The 27,181-nt window shown below is 45.1% G+C and overlaps 2 protein-coding genes across 2 annotated transcripts in view; both read right to left on the minus strand.

The window, feature by feature from the left end:
• Positions 1-212: 212 nt before the first annotated feature.
• Positions 213-15,588, minus strand: LOC137787900 (protein sprouty homolog 3). The gene is made up of 2 exons (XM_068580662.1): positions 14,969-15,588; positions 213-2,714 (listed from the first exon to the last, which is right to left on the minus strand). Exon 2 carries the CDS (start codon positions 2,626-2,628, stop codon positions 1,708-1,710), a length of 921 nt encoding a protein of 306 aa, XP_068436763.1. The 5' UTR covers positions 2,629-2,714; positions 14,969-15,588; the 3' UTR covers positions 213-1,707.
• Positions 15,589-25,894: 10,306 nt separating this feature from the next.
• pof1b (POF1B actin binding protein) overlaps positions 25,895-27,181 on the minus strand; it is a 16,109-nt gene continuing 14,822 nt past the window's right edge. The window contains exons 13-15 of the mRNA XM_068580582.1: positions 26,882-26,955; positions 26,398-26,519; positions 25,895-26,123 (exon numbers count right to left, since the gene is read on the minus strand). Of these exons, the coding sequence (XP_068436683.1) occupies positions 26,402-26,519; positions 26,882-26,955 (192 nt within the window). The 3' untranslated portion in view covers positions 25,895-26,123; positions 26,398-26,401. The remainder of the gene's footprint in view (positions 26,124-26,397; positions 26,520-26,881; positions 26,956-27,181) is intronic.

The following is a 27,181-nucleotide window of genomic DNA, read 5'->3' on the forward strand; positions in this document are numbered from 1 at the left end:
GAGCTGCATTCTCTCTCCTGACCACCAGGGGGCGACTCCTCTGGTTGTATAGAAGTCTATGCTTCATGTGTTAAAGCTGCATTCTCTCTCCTGACCACCAGGGGGCGACTCCTCTGATTGTATAGAAGTCTATGCTTCATGTGTTAAAGCTGCATTCTCTCTCCTGACCACCAGGGGGCGACTCCTCTGGTTGTATAGAAGTCTATGCTTCATGTGTTAAAGCTGCATTCTCTCTCCTGACCACCAGGGGGCGACTCCTCTGGTTGTATAGAAGTCTTTATTTCTACGTCTCTCTTGATTTAATCCCTCCGTAAACGTTGTAAACATGAGATCATGGCGCTTTGTTCGCTGCTGTTTTCTCACCGCGAGTCCTTCTGGATCAAGCGAGTGACCGACGGCCTGAATGAGAGTAAGACGGTCCAGAGGGAGAAAGGAAAAAAATCACTTGATTTTGAGGATGGGAGGAGGAGAGAGGCGTGGAGGTGGAGGGAGGGAAGGAGGGAGGTTGGCGACAGACTGACTTAGGGAGGAAACCCGACCAGACCCTCAGAGCTCCACCGAAGCAGCGCTGCTAAAAATAAGACGAGGGAGGCTTCTCCTGCTGAGAAAAGAACATACACACAGCTTCTACATACACAGGTTGTGGTACAGTAGGAGGACACACACACACACACACTCACTCACTCACACACACTTGTGACAATGGATGCACCCTCCCTCCGGTTAAATAATCCCCCATTCAGCTCTTGGCTGGCGGGTGAACATTGTCCATCTCCCTCACAGTGCTTCTCCTTTACAAATGAGCTCAATAGCATTGAAATCCACTCAGTTCGTACAGTGCATGGTCCCTTTTTTTTTTTTTTTTGGTGTCAAACTGTTACAGATGTGTCTTTGTTCTCGCTTCTCGCCTCGGTGCTTCTGTTGAAAAGACTCTCGGTCGGATATCCGCCGCGGCACAACGTTTGTTTTTGCTTTTTTTTGTTCTTCTCTTCGTTCGTTAATCGTGGAACCTTTTTTTGTTGGAGTCTTGTGAATGTCCTCGTGGTCCTCGATCTCTCATGCACCTTCTGGTTCTCTCCTCGCAGGGCGACAGAAACCGTGTTGGCAAAGACCATTTCACATCGCCGCGGGCGTCTTTCCTTCCTGACTTGGTGCAGCGCCCGTCTGTGCGTTCTCTCTGCAGAGGGTTGGGGAAGGAAGGAGGTTCAATAATAAATAAATAGATTTTTTTTTTGTGAACACGTCCAGACTGCACCACACAACGCAGAGAGAGGTGATTTCTGTCCGGACGTCTCGGTTAAGGTTGAAGGGCAGTCCAGCAAAAAGCACGACTTCTTCTTCAGCATGAGTCTTTTTTTAGGCGTGAAGTCTCCAACATGAACAGGCACAGTAAAGCTTTGGTCCCTCCTGAGCTGGAGATGAAGTAAATTCAAGGTACATTAGGTGAACAACACTTCACGGTTGGTTGGTTGGTTGGTTGGTTGGTTGGTTGGTTTGTTGGTTAGTTGGTTGGTTGGTTGGTTGATTGATTGGTTTGTTGGTTAGTTGGTTGGTTAGTTGGTTGGTTGGCTTGTCGTGTGTAGGCGGGTGGGACACATTGGCATTGTCGTCACAATGTCCGCTGTGGCACGGTTGATTGGCGACAGCATTGCTTTGGCGACGGCTGAAAGGGGGAAACTGGATTCACCTGGACCCCGTCCAGGCCTGTCATAAGGGCTTCTCCAGGGCCTTGCTGCGGAGCGACGGGTGGCCGGGGTTGGGGTTGGAGGCGGAGATCTTGCGGCACACGGTGTTGGTGTTGCTGCACCTGCAGCCGGGCCGCGAGGTGCGGTCGTGGGCGCACTGGCACAGGGCAAGGCACAGCCTGGCGAGGGGGTAGCAGCAGAGGCAGGGCAGGCAGAGCGCCAGCAGCCCCATGGTGCCCCAGCGGGCACAGGCGTGGGCCGGGCCGCAGGAGCACGGCCGGTCGGCGCAGTTGTCCTCGTCGTCCTGGGCGGAGCAGTGGTAGAACAGGCCCTTGACGCAGCACAGGCAGGTGCCGTACTCCACGGCGCTCTCGGCGGAGCACAGGCAGCGCTGTCCGCAGGCCCAGCAGGAAGGCAGCCGGCGGGGGGCGCAGCACTCTTGGCACTTACAGCGACCGCACCGCTCGCAGATGAACAGGTGAAGGCCCTGCTCGGCCTCGTCCTCCGTCAGGCCCTTGCCAAAGGAAGCGTCTGGCTTGAGTTCCCCTTTGGGCTGAGAACGGACCACCGAACCCAGGCCGGAATGGGACGGCGTCAAGCCCGCCAGTAGCCGCTGGTCCGAGGTGGCACTGGTCCGGGACATGGAAGAGCTTCTGGTACTGGAACGGCTCAGGTGGGTCAGGTGAGCGTGCTGCTGCTGACTTTGGCTGCGGGGCAGGGCCGAGTGGAGAGAAGGCTGCGGGTAGTGGGGGTACACTCCGTGAGGGTAGCGGTCGTCGTGGGCATAGAAAAACCCGGACTGGGTCGCCGGTTCCAGCGCCACGGGCCTCTCCACATAGTCATTGTTGGCCCGGATGGCACGTATCTGGTCGAGCGACAGCACGGGGACCTGCTGGAGGTCCAGCCCGTCCAGCTCCATCCTGATGGCATGAGCAGGGTCCATCCTGGTGAGCCAGGCCGGGTAGCACCAGGGCTGCAGGCCGGGGCTGGGGCAAGGTGCTCCCAACGCTCACGGCACATCAGATAAACCTGCCAACACAAAGAAGGACATTTTACTCTTAATGACTCACAGTTGAGATAAAGATGAATGCATGTTTTATGTCATGTATTGCAGCTCAGACAACGAGGGCTGTTGTGCTATACTATGTCTACGTTCCTGCACCTATTATTTTACTACAAGCAAAGGAAATGTGAGCACAAAGGCCCAGTAGCACCAAATGAATGCATTAAAACAGAGTTGTTTATGTGTGGTTATATTACAAAAAAAGGAGAACATAACAAATGTAACCAACAAAGCAGACATCAGGGACATAGGAACATTTAAAAAAACGTAGGGAACGTAAAAATGTTTAAAAAAAAATGTAAAAAAACGTAAAAACGTTAGAAGATTTGAATTTTTTTTAAACGTCAAAAACCTCAAGAACGTTAAAAATTTCAAAAAATGTTAAAAAAAAAAACCTCAAAAATGTCAAAAACGTAGCGAACATCAAAAACCTCAAGAACGTCAAAAAATTTAAAAATGTCAAAAATGTCAAAAACCATAAAAACGTCAAAAACGTCAAAAATGTCAAAAAATTTACATTTTTTATTTTTTTTTTCAAAAACGTAGCAAACATCAAAAACGTCAAAAACGTCAAAAACGTCAAAACGTCAAAAAGTCAAAAATGTCAAAAACGTAAAAACGTTTACATTTTGTATTTTGTTTTCAAAAACGTAGAGAACATCAAAAATGTCAAAAACATCAAAAACGTCAAAAATGTCAAAAATGTCAAAAACGTTTAAAACGTTTAAAACGTCAAAAACATCAAAAACGTCAAAAACGTCAAAAAACATCAAAAATGTTTAGAATGTCAAAACGATAAAAATGTTGTTTTTTTTAAGTTAAAAACGTAAAAAACGTTTTAAACATTTTTTTTTCAAAAACGTCAAAAACATCAAAAACGTCAAAAACATCAAAAACGTCAAAAACATCAAAAACGTCAAAAACGTCAAAAACATCAAAAACGTCAAAAATGTCAAAAATGTCAAAAATGTCAAAAACATCAAAAACGTCAAAAAACATCAAAAATGTTTAGGATGTCAAAACGATAAAAATGTTGTTTTTTTAAGTTAAAAACGTAAAAAACTTTTTAAACATTTTTTTTTTTCAAAAACGTCAAAAACATCAAAAACGTCAAAAACATAAAAAACGTCAAAAACGTCAAAAACGTCAAAAACATCAAAAACGTCAAAAACATCAAAAACGTCAAAAACATCAAAAACGTCAAAAACATCAGCTTCGCGAGCATGGCCCTGGTTGTTTTGCATGACTCAGCGTTCCTGTTGGCGGTGCTAAAGAAACCTTAAACGATCCCAGATGAGCGTTTCCTCTCCAGCAGTCCGTGAAACCGTTTGATCCGACGTGAGCAGCATTTCCACACCGAGCAGAACGTTCGGCCTCTCCCGATACTTCAGCAGCACTTGATCAAGGACACATTTTGGAAGCACATCCTCCAAACAACCATCAGCCGTGTCGTCATGACCGCTGAGGTTCTCCTCCGCTCAGACCAACGCTATTATTAGCCCGCCGGAGCCGGAGAGATACGACCATCAGGTCCACGCTGTAATTTAGCATCTGTTGACTGCAGCAGCTGCTGCTGGGAGGAAACCACCTGCAGCGCAGCCAAGCAACTGAGGAGGCTTCAGGAACAGAGGTTTGTGAATCAACAGGCATGTTTCCTCTTGAAGGGTTCACAGCTTTGCATCGGCCCTCGTTCAGGGAAATGTCATTAAAAAAAAGCCTTATTTTAGAGAAACCAGACATTAAGTATAAAGTGCACTGAGTTCTGGTTTGTGGGTTCGACCGAGCAGCCGCTGAATGCTGAAGACAGCGCGGCGATGCTTTAAGACCAAAAACTGCTTTTACAGAAAGTCAGAACATGAACTCTGGACTAATTCCTCCTGAAACTGTTTTTATTTCTTCATATTAAAAAGTGTGTGTGTTATCAGGAGTTATGGTTTCTGGAAAGATCACTCATGAATCTCAAAGCATGGGTGCATGAAACCAAAAGTATCTGCATGGTTACACTGCAAAAGCTAATGAAATAAAGACATGCAACGTAGCCAATAATCTATGTGCCTATATGAAACTATTATATTCAGAGATACACATAGCAGCAGTGCATCGGGTGCTCACTGTAACGCTGGCTGAGCCACGAGATGCTTGGAAGTTAAATCTCAATGTGCGTATGAGTGAAGTAAATGCATGAGCAGCGTAAACTCAATAAAAGGTTCAAGTCTCGTTCAAAGTGCAGCTGATTAGATTTCCTGCTCAGACTTCAGAAGAGTCCTGAACAGAAACCGAACTCTAGAAGAACAAACTTCATGTCTGCCGCTCACGTTGGAGGTAAAACGTGTGTTTCTTTGTATTTGTGTGACAACAACAGTAGATACCCAGCATGCACCAGCAGCGTACACACGAGCACGCATGCTGAGCTTTTTGTTTCACACAAAGAAAGCGCCGCGTTGCCAAGTGGCCGCGGGGCAGAGAGCCGGCTCCTCACATGGTGCCGTCCTCTCGCGCAGTAATGAGGCCAAATGGAAATGCATTAAAAGCTGCTCAGATCATGAGATGGAGGAGTTCAGAGGAAGCAGCAACACAAAACTATCTCAGGCCACATGAACACAGCTGCATCCACAAGGCTCTGTAGTGCATGAAGGAGACGTTCTGTTTGAGGTTCACATCAGAGGACCTGAGCAGCACCAACATGTCTTCAGATTGATCTCTTTCATTCTGATTGATGACTCAAATAAATGCTCCACTGTTGTCAACACAATGTCAACACAACTCGTGCTCAGAGTCAACCGTTTTAAACGTACCATATCGCCACCAAACAGCTTGATTAATAATATTATGACCCTGTTGACACACAGACACAGAGTTAAACACAGAGTGACCTCAGGAAAATGTACCGAGAAAGCACAAACAGAAGGGAGGGGGCGTGGATGAAACCCAAGAACAGCAATCCATCACTGGAGGAAGAGGGGGGGGGAGAGAGGGGAGGTGGGGGAGGGATTAGCGAGCCGGACCGTTAAAAACCCAAATGAAAGTAAAACAAAACGCTTCCTGTCCTACAGCCTTTCAAGGAGAGTCGTTTGTACATAAAGATGCTCGTCCCTCAGTTTCTATCACTCAGTCCGGTTCAGGAAAGATAGTTATATGTAGAAGAAAGGTGGTAAAATGTACTAGAAAGGTGGTAATGTGTACTAGAAAGGTGGTAAAATGTACTAGAAAGGTGGTAAAATGTACTAGAAAGGTGGTAAAATGTACTAGAAAGGTGGTAAAATGTACTAGAAAGGTGGTAGTATGTACTAGAAAGGTGGTAATATGTACTAGAAGGTGGTACTATGTACTAGAAGGTGGTACTATGTACTAGAAAGGTGGTAATATGTACTAGAAGGTGGTACTATGTACTAGAAAGGTGGTACTATGTACTAGAAGGTGGTACTATGTACTAGAAGGTGGTACTATGTAGAAGAAAGGTGGTAATATGTACTAGAAGGTGGTACTATGTAGAAGAAAGGTGGTACTATGTAGAAGAAAGGTGGTAACATGTACTAGAAAGGTGGTAATGTGTACTAGAAAGGTACTAAATAGTTTTTTTTAAGTTTTTCCACAGAGGTCCAGCCGTGAAGGAGCCGATCAGAAGATCAGGACCTCTCAGGAGGTGAGTAATCCCATCAGGCCGAGCGGCGGCTCGCTCTTACTCCGCCGGCCAATCGGCTCATCTCACCGCTGAGGAGAAGAGCTGCTGTGCATTTCCATGACCTCATGTTTAATATGTACTGACTGTAAACCCTCCAACCAGACCTTAAAACACGTCAAGAAGTTACGGCTGAAGCTCCTCCTCTGGACGCCTGTCACAGTAACGAGGTTATCAATATCTCTGAGAGATCTATGTTATCAATATACTGCTGGCATAAGATGATCTCAGGATGAAGATAATATTGTTCATTGCAATCTGGGACCATCTGTCTTCCAACAGAAGCAGTTATTGTGACGACTTCAAGTCAAATTAATCGATAAATCATCAGAAAGTGAAACCATGTCACCATTACTTTGGTGCCCGACGTTTTATTGATCAAACGATGAATCAATTAATCCAAGAAAAAGATGAGTTCATTTTGAAAGCAGCCGTGAAACCGGTCTGAACGTCTCTGAACCACCAGATGTGATGAGCTTTAATGAGACAGAGATGAAGACAGTAGAGTCTTCCTCAGCGGCCCTCGTGGACACGCCCCTTTACTTATTCAGTCATCCAGCCCCATAACCAGCTGTTTGCAGTCCTGCCTTCAGCCACACAAACAGCATTGTTTCATGTCCTATACAGATGTTTTACAGCCACACAACCAGATGTTTTACAGCCACACAACCAGATGTTTTACAGCCACACAACCAGATGTTTTACAGCCACACAACCAGATGTTTTACAGCCACACAACCAGATGTTTTACAGCCACACAACCAGATGTTTTATAGCCACACAACCAGATGTTTTACAGCCACACAACCAGATGTTTTATAGCCACACAACCAGATGTTTTACAGCCACACAACCAGATGTTTTATAGCCACACAACCAGATGTTTTACAGCCACACAACCAGATGTTTTATAGCCACACAACCAGATGTTTTACAGCCACACAACCAGATGTTTTACAGCCACACAACCAGATGTTTTACAGCCACACAACCAGATGTTTTACAGCCACACAACCAGATGTTTTATAGCCACACAACCAGATGTTTTACAGCCACACAACCAGATGTTTCTAGACCTTCAAACATGTTTCTAGTCATTTAAACAGCAGTTGTCATCACTAAAGAAGTGGTTTCTACACCTTCTAACAAAGATTTGTAGACCTTCAAGCAGATGTTTCTATACCATCAAACAAAATGTCAAGATGTTTATAGACCTTCAAACAGATGTTTATAGACCTTCAAACAGATGTTCATAGACCTTCAAACAGATGTTCATAGACCTTCAAACAGATGTTCATAGACCTTCAAACAGATGTTCATAGACCTTCAAACAGATGTTCATAGACCTTCAAACAGATGTTCATAGACCTTCAAACAGATGTTCATAGACCTTCAAACAGATGTTCATAGACCTTCAAACAGATGTTCATAGACCTTCAAACAGATGTTCATAGACCTTCAAACAGATGTTCATAGACCTTCAAACAGTCGTTCATAGACCTTTAAACATGTTTCTAGTCACATAAACAGCAGTTCTCGTCAGGAAAGAAGTGGTTTCTACACCTTCAAACAAAGATTTCTAGACCTCCAAACAGATGTTTCTGGCCCCAGAACCAGCTGTTCCAGCTCATCTTCTCTCTGTCATCAACATTTCAGATCACAGGTTCGCTGCATTGTGAGAAAAGTGAAAATAAACGTCAAGCGAACCAAAGTGAGACGTTCAGAGAGAGAGAGAGTCTGGAGAGGCCGACGGAGGAAACCTGAGGATGGACCTTCGTGCTGGGGGAGTATCAGTCATGACACACACACACACACACACACACACACACACACACACACACACACACACACACTCGCTGCTGCCCAATCAACCTTTACACAGCCGGGTTGAAGCGTCTGCAGAGTCTCTGTTCTTCACAGAAAAACATCCAAAAGCCTTCAAGAATCCCTGAACTCAGCTTCCTGCTATAAAAGGTGTGTGTGGTATAAAAGGTGTGTGTGGTATAAAAGGTGTGTGTGGTATAAAAGGTGTGTGTGGTATAAAAGGTGTGTGTGTGGTATAAAAGGTGTGTGTGTGGTATAAAAGGTGTGTGTGTGGTATAAAAGGTGTGTGTGGTATAAAAGGTGTGTGTGTGGTATAAAAGGTGTGTGTGGTATAAAAGGTGTGTGTGTGGTATAAAAGGTGTGTGTGTGGTATAAAAGGTGTGTGTGGTATAAAAGGTGTGTGTGTGGTATAAAAGGTGTGTGTGGTATAAAAGGTGTGTGTGGTATAAAAGGTGTGTGTGGTATAAAAGGTGTGTGTGGTATAAAAGGTGTGTGTGTGGTATAAAAGGTGTGTGTGTGGTATAAAAGGTGTGTGTGTGGTATAAAAGGTGTGTGTGTGGTATAAAAGGTGTGTGTGTGGTATAAAAGGTGTGTGTGGTATAAAAGGTGTGTGTGGTATAAAAGGTGTGTGTGTGGTATAAAAGGTGTGTGTGTGGTATAAAAGGTGTGTGTGTGGTATAAAAGGTGTGTGTGGTATAAAAGGTGTGTGTGTGGTATAAAAGGTGTGTGTGTGGTATAAAAGGTGTGTGTGTGGTATAAAAGGTGTGTGTGGTATAAAAGGTGTGTGTGGTATAAAAGGTGTGTGTGTGTGGTATAAAAGGTGTGTGTGTGGTATAAAAGGTGTGTGTGGTATAAAAGGTGTGTGTGTGGTATAAAAGGTGTGTGTGTGGTATAAAAGGTGTGTGTGGGTCAGTTTCCTGGCCGTCAGGAGACGTCACACACCTGAAACATTAATGTGTGTGATCGTTGTGCGGGTGGGTTGTGTAGCAGGAGGCTGTTCCTGCCAGCTGCTCTTCTACATGCACACGCGTGTCAAAGAAAGCAGAAACAGATGCATGATTTATGTAATTAATGTATTCAAATCTCAGTTCCAGTGAAAGTATCTCAGCCTTGAGTTCTTGGCCCAGAAACCAACATTTAAAATGTTCTTCCTGATCTGTTTGTTGCATCTTAACATCAGACTTAAAGTTCACATTTTAACTTTGCATCTGAATCAAAACTGACTCAAGAAACACTGATTTTATTTTAAGGCCCATAATCAAAAACTTTAGTCGCTTCCAAAGTTGAAAACCAAAGTTTATCTGCAATAAAAACGTCATGAATGACTATCACCAGCGCTAAGGAACTCAAACATCTCTTCAGGGTTCATACGGTCATTGAAAACCTGGAAAAGTCATGGAATTTTAAAATGGTTGTTTCCAGGACTGGAAAAGTCATTGAAAAAAAATGATAAAAGGTCATGAAAATGTAGTTTAAAGTCATGGAAATGTGATTAAAAGTCATTTGATGTGATTAAAAGTCATGAAAATGTAGTTAAAAGTCATGGACATGTGATTAAAAGTCATTTGATGTGATTAAAAGTCATTTGATGTGATTAAAAGTCATGAAAATGTAGTTAAAAGTCATGGACATGTGATTAAAAGTCATTTGATGTGGTTAAAAGTCATTTGATGTGATTAAAAGTCATTTGATGTGATTAAAAGTCATGAAAATGTAGTTTATAGTCATGGAAATGTGATTAAAAGTCATTTAATGTGATTAAAAGTCATTTGATGTGATTAAAAGTCATTTGATGTGATTAAAAGTCATGAAAATGTAGTTTATAGTCATGGAAATGTGATTAAAAGTCATTTAATGTGATTAAAAGTCATTTGATGTGATTAAAAGTCATGAAAATGTAGTTAAAAGTCATGGACATGTGATTAAAAGTCATTTGATGTGGTTAAAAGTCATTTGATGAGGTTAAAAGTCATTTAATGTGGTTAAAAGTCATGGAAAACCTTAACCCTCATCCTTCGGTCACGTCTGAACCTTTTGGGTTCGGCGATCAGGAGTTTGATCAATAACTTCCCTTTGAAGTGTTTTGGTGTAAAACTCAGCGCCTGAAACGTGAGATGTGACCAGAAGCCGATGAACTGATCCGATCCCTCGTCCGTCCGTCGACTCCTCGACTTCCGCCGGCTTGGGACTCGACCCGCCGGCGGTCGATGGGCTTCAACGGACGGAGCGTCGCTGCATCTCTGGGCGGTGACATCATGGTTTCAGGCTATTTTAGAACCGACTGCAGCGACCCGAAGCCGAGGAATGAGGAGGGGTTGCCCTCTCCTCTCCTCCCCTGTCGTCGTCTCCTCTCCTCCCTTCCTCTCCTCTCACATCACCTCCTCCCTTCTCTCTCCACTTCCATCCTCCCTTTCTGTCCTTCTTTCATGTCCAAAGTATTAAACATATTCTTTGTGGAGTTCTGAGATTAAAACTTGATGCATTTGTTTCATAATGTTCCCGTGTTAACGTAGTCGTATGAACAACCTTTGAGTTATAATACTTGTGTTATTTTATATCGTTTTTTTCAGAATTTATTTGTAAAAAATATGCATCATTTCAAATAAATCCCTTTGTACCATATTGTGATCATAACTATGAAGATCCAGCATGATAACACACCTTTATGGAAAGATTAGGACCTAAAGAACCAGAACCTGCAACATAAATCACAATAAAACAAAGACTTGTCCTGTTAGGAAGGTGTTCAGTCAAGAAACTGTGTCGTTTGGTATTTTATTGCAAAAGATTGTCTGAATGGGGCATGCTGGGACTTAAAATTCGCGTCTCTTTACGTTGTTTTTGTCCAATAACAGGCGCAGAGGATTACGTTACTTTATAAAATAAACTTCTGTCCTCAAAGGAAACAATAAGTTGAGTTGAGGCAACAAGACGACGTCGTTAGGTTGAGAAGAAGATCCTCGATTTGAGTTCGAACAATTACGGAAACGTCTTGACTGATTAATGCCGTCAAAGTGTGACAGAAGTGAAACAAGATGTCGCTGCTGTGACACGTCACCACCACATTCTTTAGAGACGTGAAACAGAGTCAGTGTGGAGACTAACACGCAGAATAAAGTCCAACGTTCAAGCCAGCAGATTGAAAAGGTCTTTGTCAGAGGGACTGAGGCCCCGTCCGGCACTAGGACCCAGGGGCCTCCCCCGGTGCCCTCCGGGAGCACGGCGGGATTGAATGACAATAAACTGGATGAGATACCGGATGTGCCGAATCTGACCCCAACGGAAAGACTGAAATAGACACTGCAGACCAGCAAGTCCAGGCAGGAGGGGAGGAAGAGGAGGGAGGAAGAGGAGCAGGGGGGAGGCAGTGAATGAGTGAGGGATGATGACACCAGTAATGATAACCATGAAGGTGTGCAGCCAGAAGGAGAGAGAGGGAGATGAGCGTCATGAGAGGACGAGCAGCTTCTCTGCTCCTCCAGACAGGAAGCCGCCGGTCGTTGACCGCGTGAAGCAGGAAGTCAACGTTGACTCATCACGTGACTTCCTGCTCTTCAGTCATGACACTTTACTTCATTCTTTTAAGCTGCAGGACATTAACTGAGAGACTTTTGTTCCAGCTGTTTGGTCTTCAAAGTCTTTGCAAAGTAATTTCTAGAGAAAATGAGTTTTATGGCAAAACTCTGAAAACTGTGTGAAACCTTCAGGACGCTCGTCGGCTCGGTGCTGCCACGCTTTGAGGGATTCTACAAGCTGACTGACGGATCTCTGGAGAAGACGTATACGACTTTTTTCATACAGACAAACTAAAACGTACAAAAAAAACTAGACAAAAGGCATCATTGTTGTGGGAGGAGGCTCAAAGGTCAGAGTTCATTCTGAGCCGCAGCGAAAAATAAAAGATTCTGAACTTTTTTTTTCAATTTTCGACACAAATCCGCTGCATGAAAATCCCACTTCCTGGCAGCGTTCTGGTCTTTTCTTACTTGAAGAATTGTTAACCGATCAAAGAAGTCGACCGATCAATCCATCAATCCATTGATGACCTGAGGACTGGCCGAGATCTCCAGCGTCCAATGGGAGGAGCTACATTTCTACTCAACTAATGAACTTAGCTTGTTTTTTCTCTTCACTTCAACACACTTGGGGTTTTGCTTGTGCCATCTAGTGGGCTGAAGAGGAACTACACCTCGATGCCTCGTCGTCTCGTTTAATCTGCAGTTCACCTTCGAGCCACAAGAGGGAGCGTGAACGTTCGTCTTGTTCTGATACTTTTTTGTTTAACTGACTAACTCACGATGTTACGATCTTTTCCTGAAGCTCGATGTAGCTTTCCGTTGCTCGACGCTAGCTGCTGCACTAATCCTAATCCTAATCTTCAAAGTGAGCGTCTCTTCTTGTACTTTTTCTAAATGTTTGGAAGTTAAAAAATCAAAGTAGCAAGAAACAAAGTAACAACTTTCTGCGTTCGTCCAACGTTATTTCAGACGATGTGTCGTTCTCTTGGTCCAGTTACTTTTACTTTTACTTTTACGTTTACTTTTACTTTTACTTTTACTTTTCTTTGACAAAGTGTGTTCACGGTTCTACAAGTCTGTGGTTCTCTCCTGGATTAGCTCATCCTCCAATTTATCATCCGCTCATCGAGCCGCCATGTTCCTCCTCTCAACACACACTGTCCCCTCCCTCCATCCCTCCCTCCATCCTCCATCCCTCCATCTCTTCATCCTCCATCCCTCCATCCTTCATCCCTCCATCTTCCATCCTCCATCCTCCATCCCTCCATCCTCCATCCCTCCATCTCTTCGTCCTCCATCCTCCCTCTATCCTCCATCCTCCATCCTCCATCCCTCCCTCCATCCTCCATCCCTCCATCCTCCATCCTCCATCCTCCATCCTTCATCCCTCCATCTTCCATTCTCCATCCTCCATCCCTCCATCCTCCATCCTCCATCCTCCATCCTCCATCCCTCCATCCTCCATCCTCCATCTCTCCATCCCTCCATCCTCCATCCTCCATCCTCCATCCTTCATCCCTCCATCTTCCATTCTCCATGCCTCCATCCCTCCATCCCTCCATCCTCCATCCCTCCATCCTCCATCCCTCCATCCCTCCATCCTCCATCCTCCATCCTCCATCCTCCATCCCTCCATCCTCCATCCTCCATCCTCCGTCCTCCATCCCTCCATCCTCCATCCCTCCATCCCTCCATCCTCCATCCTCCATCCCTCCATCCTCCGTCCTCCATCCCTCCATCCTCCATCCTTCATCCCTCCATCTTCCATTCTCCATGCCTCCATCCCTCCATCCTCCATCCTCCGTCCTCCATCCCTCCATCCTCCATCCCTCCATCCCTCCATCCTCCATCCTCCATCCTCCATCCTTCATCCCTCCATCTTCCATTCTCCATGCCTCCATCCCTCCATCTTCCATTCTCCATGCCTCCATCCCTCCATCCCTCCATCCTCCATCCCTCCATCCTCCATCCCTCCATCCTCCATCCTCCATCCTCCATCCTCCATCCCTCCATCCTCCATCCCTCCATCCTCCATCCTCCATCCCTCCATCCCTCCATCCTCCATCCCTCCATCCCTCCATCTGGTCAATCCCTCCGCCCAACAACTCCCCCCTCCCTCTCCTGTCCCACCATAGCGGAGATGGGTATTGACATTCTGCATCCGACCTTGAGGACAATCAATCCCAACCCCACATGTCCCTCACACACACACACACACACACACACACACACACACACACACACACACACACACACACACACACACACACAGCTACAACTCTGATGTTAATCGGTTAATAAGTTCATTTCCACTTCAGTTCCTTTCTTTCAAAGTAAAAGCAGGAATCTGATGTTCGGACTGAAGTCAGTAGAGTCGCATCAGACGCTGCGAGCGCGACGGCAACGTTTCCTCCACCCAGCAGCAGCCGGGACGGAGAGAATATGAAGTCCATTTGAAAGCATTTCACCAGCTTCATCATGGAACACAAGCAGAGAGCGAGGAGAGGAAACGAGGAGAGGAAACGAGGATCTGAGTTCAGACTCAGACGTCTTGACACTTCAAACCTTTTACCTTCAGGAGAGAAACAACTTTCATCTCAGCTCAAGACCAAGAAAACAAGCTCATCACCTTCAGCAACATCTCCAAGAAACTACGTGAATCTGTGGATTCCAAAGCTCTGAACATCTCGTCCATCACATCCTGACTCCATCACATCTGACTCCATCACATCCTGACTCCACCACATCTGACTCCATCACATCTGACTCCATCACATCCTGACTCCATCACATCTGACTCCATCACATCTGACTCCATCACATCTGACTCCATCACATCTGACTCCATCACATCCTGACTCCATCACATCTGACTCCATCACATCCTGACTCCATCACATCCTGACTCCATCACATCTGACTCCATCACATCTGACTCCATCACATCTGACTCCATCACATCTGACTCCATCACATCTCGTCCATCACATCCTGACTCCATCACATCTGACTCCATCACATCTGACTCCATCACATCTGACTCCATCACATCTGACTCCATCACATCTGACTCCATCACATCCAGTTGAAGCGTTCGGCTGCACAAACCTTTCTGAACAAATCTCTTATTCATGAAACTGTTTTTCCTCCCAAGGTCACGCAGATCATCAATAGTTCATCAGGATGAATTCATGATTACCTCTGATTGGTGGGAGATCCATTCTGCAGCGGCGTGCTGGAGGCGTCCCGGGTGTGTGTGTGTGTGTGTGTGTGTGTGTGTGTGTGTGTGTGTGTGTGTGTGTGTGTACACTTCTAGGAACCACAGTGATGGATGTATCCTAGCGTTGTGATATATTTGTGATGCGTTAATCTTGTTTCACGGCGTGTGATCAGCGTTCTTTGAGTGTTTTATAGGATCACTGAGCTGTGTTGTCTTCAGGGTGTGTGTGTGTGTGTGTGTGTTTGTGAGGAAGGATGCTCTCCCTCCTCCTCCTCCTCCTCTTCTTCCTGCTCCTCTTCTTCTTCCCGCTGTGATCTCCTCCTACTCCTCCCGAGGAAAAACCCACCAGTCCTGTTTGTCTTTTCCTCCGTGGTCCAGAGACATTCAGGAGCTTTGTGTGTTTCCCGTCAGGAAACAGCTTTCACAGCGAGTCCGGCAGCGGCAGAGGAAGTGGAAGTATCTCCATGCAGAGGTGGAAGAAAAAGAAATACTTTGGGGGTGAAGAGCAAAGTGCAGCGAGACGCTTCAGAGGAGAAACGCTGAACTTTCAGCTGAAAATCTCTCGTTTTCTTCCTGGTTTCTGTCCCGGCTGCTGGAGTTTCCTCTCCTCTCCCCGAGAGATGAATGACTGAGAGCTCTCTCTCTGTCGCTGCCTCTCTCTCTCTATTCTCTCTCTCTCACTCCAGCCCCCCTCCTCTCTCTCTCTCTCTCTCTCTCTCTCTCTCTCTCTCTCTCTCTCTCTCTCTCTCTCTCTCTCTCTCATCACTGAAATCCCTTCAGCTTCATGACGGGGCAGAAGCAGATCTGATCTTCATCTCTAACTTAAAGACCATGAAGTCGTCAGAGGTGAACAGTCTCATGAAGTTAAAGTATTTATCAGTATATATATATATATATATATATATATATATATATATATATATATATATATATATATATATATTATGTTAATAGTTTTGCTGATTCATCTTCTTTCTCAAACAAAGTGACGTCCTGCTACACTTGATGCTCTTTACTCTTCACAGTCCTTTAAAAGTTTAAAATAAACTTCCTTCCAGAAAACCACTTAGTTGGGTTTAAGAAAATAATAAATGTGTGTTTTTGCGCTCTCTATACTTCCTGTTTGGTGATTACGTAATAATTATTTTGTGGGATCAGTGCCGAGCTTCAAGGTGAAGCTTCAAACAGAGTCGACCTTCACAGGAGAGTTTAGAGTTGCCCAATAAAGTTTCAAAAATTCTCTCGTTGTCTTTTTTTTCTCTGCAGTTCACTTTCGAGCCACATGAGGGAGCCTGAATGTTCGTCTCGTTCGGACACTTTAACCTAGTTAAGTATTTTACGATCTTTTCCTGAAATGAAATATTTTACGATCTTTTGATCAAATGAAATATTTCACGATCTTTTCCTCAAACTAAGTATTTTGTAGCCTGAACTTAACAGTTTCCTGGAAGTTGACTTTGTCAACGTGTATTGAGGGTAAATTGAACCGAGTCGCACAAAAACAAACGAACCGTCGTATGAGGATACGTGAAAGGTAACAAGTGCTCATTATGGAGGAGATAGGGAACAAGTGAACAAGGAAGGGAGCACCAGCAGGAGACGGAGTTAGATTTAAAACCATGATCAACATATTTTAAGAAAAGCCCGCTGGAGACGTTCACTCATTCATTCATGTGGACGAGTGACATCACTGATCACCAGCTGCTCCTCTGTGTGTGTGTGTGTGTGTGTGTGTGTGTGTGTGTGTGTGTGTGTGTGTGTGTGTGTGGACGCTCATGCATGTGCACGTGCACGTGTGCTTGTGCATGTGCTTTGTCTCTTGATCTCTGCTCTTACTCAGCAACTTGCAACCATCCGGACCAAAGTAAGACACACACACACACACACACACACACACACACACACACACACACACACACACACACACACACATTAAAGTAACCGGACACTGGTCCATAATGTGTGTGTGTGTGTGTGTGTGTGTGTGTGTGTGTGTGTGTGTGTGTGTGTGTGTGTGTGTGTTCGGGGGGGTTCTATTTCCTGTTGAGGAAAATATCTGCGATGAAAGAAACAGCTAATAGAAACACTGAAGACAAAGAGAAGAATCGTCTCTGTTTTCTACTTTTGTTTTCCTTGTTGCAAAGTTTTAATAAATATAACATTAATATTAATGAAGGGATCACAAGTTATAAACCAATAGGATTGTATTTATATTTCTCATGTATGATGACGTCCGGACAGAAACCGCTCTGCTTTGTGCTCGTCGACATGGTTACGTTAGCTGTTTAAAACATAAGCTCTGAATCTGGTGGTTAGCGTAGCAGCGACTCCTGTGTGGTTCGTTTGCATCAAATCACAAAGAGTGAGTCGAATATCTGCAACCTTTTCCATGTTCAACCCAAACCAGCAACACTGAAACCAGCAGAGTTTCAACACCGCATCCTTCTGTGGAGCACGTCATGAAACGCTGCCTCTCTGAAATGCAACTTGCACACGGCAACGTGGCGGCGTCGGGCAGCGATGTTCTGGGTCATGCAGGATCGATGTCGGGCGGCCTGGTTAACAGCAGCTCCCACAAAGTCATTCGATTCAGCCGGCGCTCCACTCCTCCTGTGCGAGTCGGTGTCACTGCAGCAACCAACGCCCGCTGGACGGGAGGAGGAAGCTCACGGGTGTCGACTTACACAACACATCACAGAATCTCTCCCTCGCGTGAGCAACGCTGCACAAAACACGCCTCTCGCTGGAAGCTTTTATCTCAAGTGCTCGGACCTGAAATCTCCGCTTCCTCACTGCGGACGCTGAAGTGTTTCCTGTGGTCGTTTGATTAGTGCAGAAGGAAGTCGGTGTGAAGAAATAACGTCGCTGGAGGGTCAGAGCGGCGGCCATTTTAATGTCGACCGACGTCGTAGCTAGCTAGCGAGCTAATTCCACCAGTGAATACACAAGATTTAAAACTAGAGATTAAGACATGAACTCATGTTTACAATGTTTACATCAAGAGAGAAGTAGAGTCACTTATATAGACTTCTATACAACCAGAGGAGTCGCCCCCTGGTGGTCAGGAGAGAGAATGCAGCTTTAACACATGAAGCATAGACTTCTATACAACCAGAGGAGTCGCCCCCTGGTGGTCAGGAGAGAATGCAGCTTTAACACATGAAGCATAGACTTCTATACAACCAGAGGAGTCGCCCCCTGGTGGTCAGGAGAGAGAATGCAGCTTTAACACATGAAGCATAGACTTCTATACAACCAGAGGAGTCGCCCCCTGGTGGTCAGGAGAGAGAATGCAGCTTTGACACATGAAGCATAGACTTCTATACAACCAGAGGAGTCGCCCTCTGGTGGTCAGGAGAGAGAATGCAGCGTGTTTATTCACACTAAAGTGTTTTGGTGTTAAGTACACATATCGAGTATTTGTACCAGCAGGACGCAGCACTTCTCTGTTCCCATGTCATGAAGTACATTACTTGCCTCACCCTGGTCGCCCACTCCCCACACACACACACACACGCACACACACACACACCTTCTCGTGGTTGCTGGTATCTGGGTGTAGCGCAGCGCTGGTCCATTAGGTGACCAGGCCCGGCTTGATTGGCTCCGGACGAACCCCTGAAATAGAAGGATTGGCTGTCGGCCAAGCGCCCATTTCCTGTGTGTCTGAGAGTACAGCTCCAGCCACCGGGGCTCAAATGCATTTCCTGACTGTGTATAAAACTTTTATTAATGACCAGGAGTGCATCAGCAGCTCGCCCACACTCACTCATTCACTCACTCACCGAGAGAGAGAGAGAGAGAGAGAGAGAGAGAGAGAGAGAGGATGATGGGAGTGAACATGAGGTGCAGGGAGACAAAGCGAGGGGAGAGGAAGCGGCTGTGTGGGAGACGAAGAGAGACACTGATGGATGGATCACGAGATGAGGAGATAGAATTAAGTGAAACAAACCAGAGCCCAGACATTGAAAGAGAAAGAGCGATAGCAGGAGCATCGCCACAGGCTCCCAACCTTCATCTCTGTGGAGGAACTGCATCACGCTGCAGGTCAGGCACCTCTCCTCTGCTGAACCCACCATGTGGGTTCACACATGGAGGAAGAGTCACCTCATCATCATCATTACTCTTCAAACACTAGAGCCAGCTGCACCATGTAACTCATCCTGACAGCTTCGTGGGCATTTTATCTGTCTTTTCAAAATGAACTGTCGACCGTCTGAAGGTATGCTTTAGGGCGGGGCTACTGTGATTGACAGGCCTTCACCATCCACGTCGCTTCTCCTCAGTCCAAATACGATCACTTCCTGTTCATGGTTGCAACAAAACAAGATGGCGGCAGCCAGACTGATGAACTCAAAGGCTTCAAAGCGTCCACAAGCCGATGAGCGACATCCCGACGGCCACGCCCACGTCTGTGTTTGTGACTGACCAGAAGTTTGTCAGTTCCTATGAACCTGAACCTGAATGAAGGATTCACATTTTAATAAAGCTCTCGGCGGCTGAAACGGTTCAGATCGTCTGTGTTTGCAGACGAGAGGAACCCGAAGTGAGAGGATGATCTGTGCCACCGGAAGACAGAAACTACATGTTGGGGCCTTCCATGCATCTTAAAATGTGAATGAGGGCTTCAAATGAGTAGAGAGGAGCAGGAGGGTTTAGCTAGCAGGAGGGTTTAGCTAGCAGGAGGGTTTAGCTAGCAGGAGAGTTTAGCTAGCAGGAGGGTTTAGCTAGCAGGAGGGTTTAGCTAGCAGGAGGGTTTAGCTAGCAGGAGGGTTTAGCTAGCAGGAGGGTTTAGCTAGCAGGAGAGTTTAGCTAGCAGGAGGGTTTAGCTAGCAGGAGGGTTTAGCTAGCAGGAGGGTTTAGCTAGCAGGAGGGTTTAGCTAGCAGCAGGGTTTAGCTAGCAGGAGGGTTTAGCTAGCAGCAGCATTTAGCAAGCAGGAGGGTTTAGCTAGCAGCAGGGTTAAGCTAGCAGGAGGGTTTAGCAAGCAGGAGGGTTTAGCTAGCAGGAGGGTTTAGCTAGCAGCAGGGTTAAGCTAGCAGGAGGGTTTAGCTAGCAGGACTTTAAAGCAAATTTCCAAAACTTTTTAACCAAATTTCCGTAACTTTTTTTTTTACCAAATTAAAATTTTTAAAAAAAATTCCGAATTTCCTTTTTTTTTTTTTTTTTTACCAAATTTCCAAAATTTTTACCAAATTTCCAGGACTTTTCACAAAATTTCAAAAAACCTAAACAAATTTCCATAGCTTATTTTTTCAAAATTTATCAAATTTTAACCAAATTTCCGTAACTTTTTTTTTCCAAATTGCAATGATTTTTTTTTTTTTTACAGAATTTCCAAAATTTTAACCAAATTTCCATAACTTTTTTATATCATATTTCCAAGACTTTAAACCAAATGTTCATGAGCAATCATTGTGTGAAATGTGTGTGAACAGTAAAAAGTGATAAAATGTAGTATTTAAACTAACAATGAGGATTCAAAGCATACAGTAAACCTTAAATGACTCAAATGAATGAGAGACAATAGTTTATTAAAAGAATAAACATTTATATAGATGCCTGTATGTATGCTGCTCATATTTTGAAATAGTCCTTTAATAATTCAATAACTTTCCAGGTTTTCCATGACGTAATGTATTACAAAACGTCGCCATCAGCTGTTTGTTCTCGTTTCCTTTCAGCTTCCTCTAAATGAATCCAAACGGTTTTAAATCATCAACCAGCTTCTCGTGTTGATGAAATCCCCGTTTCTTTTTTTTTTGTTGCCAATATTAATATCATACTTCCATTCATGCCAATAGAGAGTATTGATCTGGTTGTGGAGAGCGAGCAGCAGACTGGAGTGCGTAATGGGGAAGCATTGATTATGGCTGTTAACTCTGGCTCTTTGATGTGATAATGCAGTCTCTCTCTTCCTGCTCTCAAACCCCCGGGCCTCACAGGAGATTGGGTTCACAGACAAGAGAGACGACGCGTCAGACTCCGTAAAGCTCCGACGTGACGGACAGACGTCGTGGAGAGAGAGAGTGTGTGTGTGTGTGTGTGTGTGTGTGTGTGTGTGTGTGTGTGTGTGTGTGTGTGTGTGTGTGTGTGTGTGTGTGTGTGTGTGTCGTCACCTTCCTAAAATAATGGTCCAACCATGATTTTCTTGCCTGAATCATCTCCTCTGGTGTCGTCCATCCTCATGAACAGATCATGTGATTCTACGGCTGAAGTACAACTACAAGTATAAGTATGACTATAAGTACAACTATGAGTATAACTACAACTACAATTACTGTGACTATAAGTATGTAAAGAGTGTGACTTTTGACATTTTAAAAGCTTTTCAAGATGGCATTTTGAAGCTAGCATTTAAGCTAACAATTTCACTGGAACATAAAACTAGTAATCACACACACACACACACACACACACACACACACACACACACACACACTTTCACTGGTCGTCTTTCCTCCAGACTCTGAGCTTAATGCAGACGCTGTGGTGACTGTAGCGTCTCTGTAGAGTGATGGAGAAAACCCTCTGGATCAAAATGGTTGTCGAGCAGCAGAGACCCAGAGAGAGCTGCCATGACCTCATTCTGAGAGAGAGAGAGAGAGAGAGAGAGAGAGAGAGAGAGAGAGAGAGAGAGAGAGAGAGAGAGAGAGAGAGAGAGAGAGCTCCCTCTGCTGGAGGTTTATGACGACGTAATCTTTTTAAAAAGGTTCACTTTCAGTCTCTGGGTTGTTGTTACGACACCGAACAAAACTTTATTAAACTCGACTCCTTTTGAAGCTGCGTGCTCACGTGTTCATAGTAATGATCACAATATCTTTAAAAAGTTATTTTGTTTTGCAGATATACATTTTTTCACAAGACTTTGCTGAACAAATACACACAATGAACATTTGAAGGTAGATTTGTGTCTTTTTTACCCGCGCAAATTTCTAGTTGTCTAAATATTTGATCTCAATTTAAAAAAAATGCTCCAAAAATAAAAGCTCTCCCAAAAATTATTTGCTCTAGAAAAAAAAACTCAAAAAAAAAATGCTCTAAAAAAAATTTGCTCTCAAAAAAAAAAAAAAAAAATCAAAAAAAAAATTTGGCCGCAAAAAAAAAAAATCAAAACTAAAATTTGCCTTAAAAAAATTTTGCTCTCAAATTTTTTTTTGGAGCGAGATTTTTTTTTTGGAGCGAGAGCAATTTTGGGAATTGAGATCATAGATTTGTAGATAATTTACTTAAAGACAATAAACTTGCACAGGTAAAAAATACACAAATCTACCTTCATATAAACACGAGTATTAGAATAATTTGGGGTTTTTACAACAACTCAAACACAAGAAAAGAGGTCGAGACCCTCGAGCGCTTCTACCGTCGTCAGACGGGTCATGTGATGCGCTCGCTCATCCCCAGATGCATGCTGGGAAACGCGTCCATGAACCTCTTCAGGTGACCTCGTGTGACCAACATGAATATCTGTAGCCGCTGACGAGGCGCGGATAAGAATAATGGATATTATATGGATAAATAATGTGCATTAACCTACAACAGCCACTTGGGGGCAGCAGAAGCTTAAAGTCAAAGGTGGAATTACTTTCTACTGCTCTTCACCTTCAAGAGATTATAGTTAACACAACTACAGGAAGTACAGACAGAGCGAGAGCCAGAGGAAGACAAAAGGAAAGAAGAGTTTAAATGAGATGGATGATCAACGACATCATGTGTTTCTGTTATTTGTGCTTTAACGTGACCATGTTGGTCTGAATTATTTAAGGACTCGACTTCTCTCTGGTTGTGTAGTTGTGTTGATGTTCAGTGAAACACACAAGAGCTCTTTTGCAAAGAAACATCAACTTTAATCACAATCCATCTCGTCTGAAACATGAGTCACGACCGAGGACACGAAACCAAATATACATGTACACACTTCTACGTGCAGCTACACAAGTTCAGCTCCGGTGCAGTTCCTCCTCAGCCAGCAGGACTCCGACTCTTCACAGATTCATAGCATCTAGCGAGCAACTGAGTTCAGCAACGATTGCTGCCGAAACTCTTTGACAATGTTCAGAGTTGCCAGATTTGGACCACGTGACCAAATGATGATGATATGCATGGAACAGTGATGCTAACAGCGATGCTAACAGTGATGCTAACAGCGATGCTAACGGTGATGCTAACAGCGATGCTAACGGCGATGCTAACAGTGATGCTAACAGTGATAGTTAAGACACGTTTACAGGCTTCCTGCAGACAATCGCTCATGTCTGCAGTGTGGGTCACATGTTCACAGTGTGGGTCACATGTCTGCAGTGTGGGTCACATGTCTGCAGTGTGGGTCACATGTTCACAATGTGGGTCACATGTCTGCAGTGTGGGTCACATGTCTGCAGTGTGGGTCACATGTTCACAATGTGGGTCACATGTCTGCAGTGTGGGTCACATGTTCACAATGTGGGTCACATGTCTGCAGTGTGGGTCACATGTCTGCAGTGTGGGTCACATGTTCACAATGTGGGTCACATGTCTGCAGTGTGGGTCACATGTCTGCAGTGTGGGTCACATGTTCACAATGTGGGTCACATGTCTGCAGTGTGGGTCACATGTCTGCAGTGTGGGTCACATGTTCACAATGTGGGTCACATGTCTGCAGTGTGGGTCACATGTCTGCAGTGTGGGTCACATGTTCACAATGTGGGTCACATGTCTGCAGTGTGGGTCACATGTCTGCAGTGTGGGTCACATGTTCACAATGTGGGTCACATGTCTGCAGTGTGGGTCACATGTCTGCAGTGTGGGTCACATGTTCACAATGTGGGTCACATGTCTGCAGTGTGGGTCACATGTTCACAGTGTGGGTCACATGTTCACAATGTGGGTCACATGTTCACAGTGTGGGTCACATGTCTGCAGTGGGAATGTTCACTAAGTATTTAAGCAAACTTTCTCAGGTGCTGCAGGTTGAACCCGCTGCATGGAGGACGCAGCCGTCAGCTGGTTTTCCTCTGAGCGCTTCTCCGTGTTTGTTGCAGCCGTTTAGCAGCTTTTCAAGGAGAAAACCTCAGAAAAGCGTCGTTGTAGACGATGAAGGAGACGCTCGTTACGTCGTGACCAAGACTGAAACTGTGAATAAAAGAGTTTCTTGAGGACGAGCAGCCGGAGACGCTGAGCCGTCAACTTGCTCCTCTTGTGTAAAAACAGAGAAAAACTCAACGAGCAGTGAACAACATTGTGCTTTAACATTTCCTTCCACCATCATAAAAAACAACAACAACCCGCTCCCGTGTGTTGCGTCACACCCGTGACGTCCTCCCCTCTCACGGACGTGACACCAACACATCTACAGCTCCGTGTGAACACACACCAGCAGCAGAACAACACAACAACAACGCAGCGGAGAGACGACGACGACCATTTAGCTCAAAACCCGAAACAGCAGATGAAGCCGGAGGCGCTGCTCTCCAGTCCCACACAGAAGACCGAGCCCTTCTTACAATATCTATCTTTATAAATATACATATGTACACGCAGGCGAGCAATCACAGGAGCAGACCGTCTACATCAGGATGAACGTGTGTAAAGGACAACCGGAAGCTTTCTTTATGCTAACGTGTGATTCCTCGTCAGCCAATCAGGGAGCCGGAGAGGAAATGGAGGATGAGAAACTGAATGCAAATCAATTCTCTTTCTTCACAGTGAAGCATCGATCTGACAAAACGAGCTTCCTTAACGACACCGAGTCACCGAACGAGTTACTTTAACTTAAATAACGGCCTCTTCCTAAACCGCGTCAACGCGTTGTGTTGCCTAAAGCTACACACGTCGTTTTGTTGCCTCAAAAAAACAACTTGTTAGGTTTAGAAAACAAAAAGTGAATTTGTTGCTTGAACCTAAAGTTGTTTTGTTGCCTGAACTCAAGTTGTTTTGTTGCCTCAACATGAAGGCAATGTGTTGCTTGAACCTGAAGTTGTTAGACTTTTACCGTGTGGGCGGTGCAGCCTGAAGCTGATGACGTTCCTCACACAATGGGTTCGTCAGCCGGATGAGAGTCACCGGCGTCTCTGAACGCTGTCGCTTATAAGAAGTGACGACAACTAACGTGTAGAGTTACACACCACAAAGCCTCCTGACAACATCGCCTGTCATGTCTCAGAGTTCATGAGTCAGATGAGTTATATTTAGTCGTGTTAGAGAAGCGTAAACCTTTATTTAAAACCACCTTGTGCACATGTTTTGTGTTTCATTGTCTCCCATGAGGTTTGGTTCATGTGTTGAGATGTTCACCACGAGGGCCGCAGTGTTGACCTGTTAACCTTCAGACCCAAACACTTTAAACCCAAACTGTGTCTCTGTCTGGAGACTCGTCTCACTCATGAAAACACGATTCTGATTTTCAGACTGAAGAAAACATATTTAATAATATTATATTCCATTTCTGCCAATAGCTGAACCTCATTCTGACCCTTCAGTCGCCCAGCGGGGGGGAAGGTGTGGAGGTGTCTGTCCGCTCGGGTTTTTAACCCCAAACTGCTAAAATCTCTCCCAGTTGTCCCAGTTTGCTGCCACCTTGTAAAGCCACTGCACCACCAGCTGGCAGCCGCATCGATGCGGTCGCTCACTACTTGTCTCACTGCCACAAAGAAACTAAAGAAAAAACAGTCACCAGCCCAATTTGTAAATAAATGTAAAGGAGAGGGAGGGGTCAACCACCACCAACCGAGGAGCCCTGAGGGTGAGGATGAGGGTGAGGATGAGGGTGAGGGTGAGGATGAGGGTGAGGATGAGGATGAGGATGAGGATGAGGGTGAGGGTGAGGATGAGGGTGAGGATGAGGATGAGGATGAGGATGAGGGTGAGGGTGAGGATGAGGATGAGGGTGAGGATGAGGGTGAGGGTGAGGATGAGGGTGAGGATGAGGATGAGGATGAGGATGAGGGTGAGGGTGAGGATGAGGGTGAGGATGAGGATGAGGATGAGGATGAGGGTGAGGGTGAGGATGAGGATGAGGATGAGGATGAGGGTGAGGGTGAGGATGAGGATGAGGGTAAGGGTGAGGATGAGGATGAGGATGAGGATGAGGGTGAGGATGAGGATGAGGGAGGAGCATGCGGGGTCAGAGGGCGACGTCTTCGTATGGATCCATCGTTCCTGTCGGAGAGAAGCAGAGCGTCTTTAAGGGGTCGTAGTGACTTCCTGTTGAGTAAAATAAACCCAACACAGACTGTTGACTTCTTTACAAAACCTTTCCTGTTTGTTTGTTTGTTTGTTTGTTTGTCCTCGTTCTTCTTCTCTATTCTCTTTTGTACAAAGTGCTTGAAACCCTCTCTCTCTCCCTCTGACCTCTGCGTGACCTCTGCGTGACCTCTGGGTGACGTCAGTGTTGAATGTGGTGACAGAGTTTGGACCAGAGCTCCGTCTCTACCTGTTCACTTCCTGACCGTCTTCTCCGTTCTCTCGATGACGATGGTCTTGCCTTCGTTGATGGACGGGCGGGTCTGGTAGTCGTCACCCAGCAGACCAAGGATTGGGTACTGGTTCCTGAACCTACACACACACACACACACGCACACGCACACGCACACACACACACACACACACACACACACACACACACGCACACACACACAGCGATGGGTTAGCGGATGATTTGTTGGTTTAAAAGTCAAGAATTCACACCCTAATTATGACAAATGAATGTAAATCTCTGTCCGTGTCTCCTTCACATATCTCAAGAAGCGTTGATCCGATCTACTTCAGATCTGGTGGGAGTCTCGTTGGGGACCCCCTGGAGGTCCGCGTCAAATTTGGTGCAATTTGGATACTCGGCATGTTCAATATGAATAAACTTTGAGCGGAGAAGCGACCAGCGGGGTTTCTGGCGCTCAGCTCTCGGCGTCCTGTCGTACTTGTTGGTGATGATGGTTTTGGTGACTTGGTTACTGGAGCTGTCGGTCCTCGTCTGCATCAGCCTCCTGATCTCCTGAAGGCCACAAGAGGTCAGAGGTCAGAGGTCAGCAGGGTCGGTTTGTTTCCCATCACTTGTGTCGTTCACTAAAACAATATATCTGAATGTTTCTTTGTGCGTAAACATAAAAGTTTAATTTCAACGTCTTGGTTATTTATTCTTATTTAATCAGATTGTTGCAGATTTTAATTTTGATTATTATATTTTAGGTTTCATCCTGACAACATTTGAAATGTGAGAG

Source organism: Clinocottus analis, unplaced genomic scaffold (assembly GCF_023055335.1).
Source record: "Clinocottus analis isolate CAN_PGR_092001 unplaced genomic scaffold, fCliAna1.0.p SCAF_17, whole genome shotgun sequence".
NCBI classification, from domain to species: Eukaryota; Metazoa; Chordata; class Actinopteri; order Perciformes; family Cottidae; genus Clinocottus; species Clinocottus analis.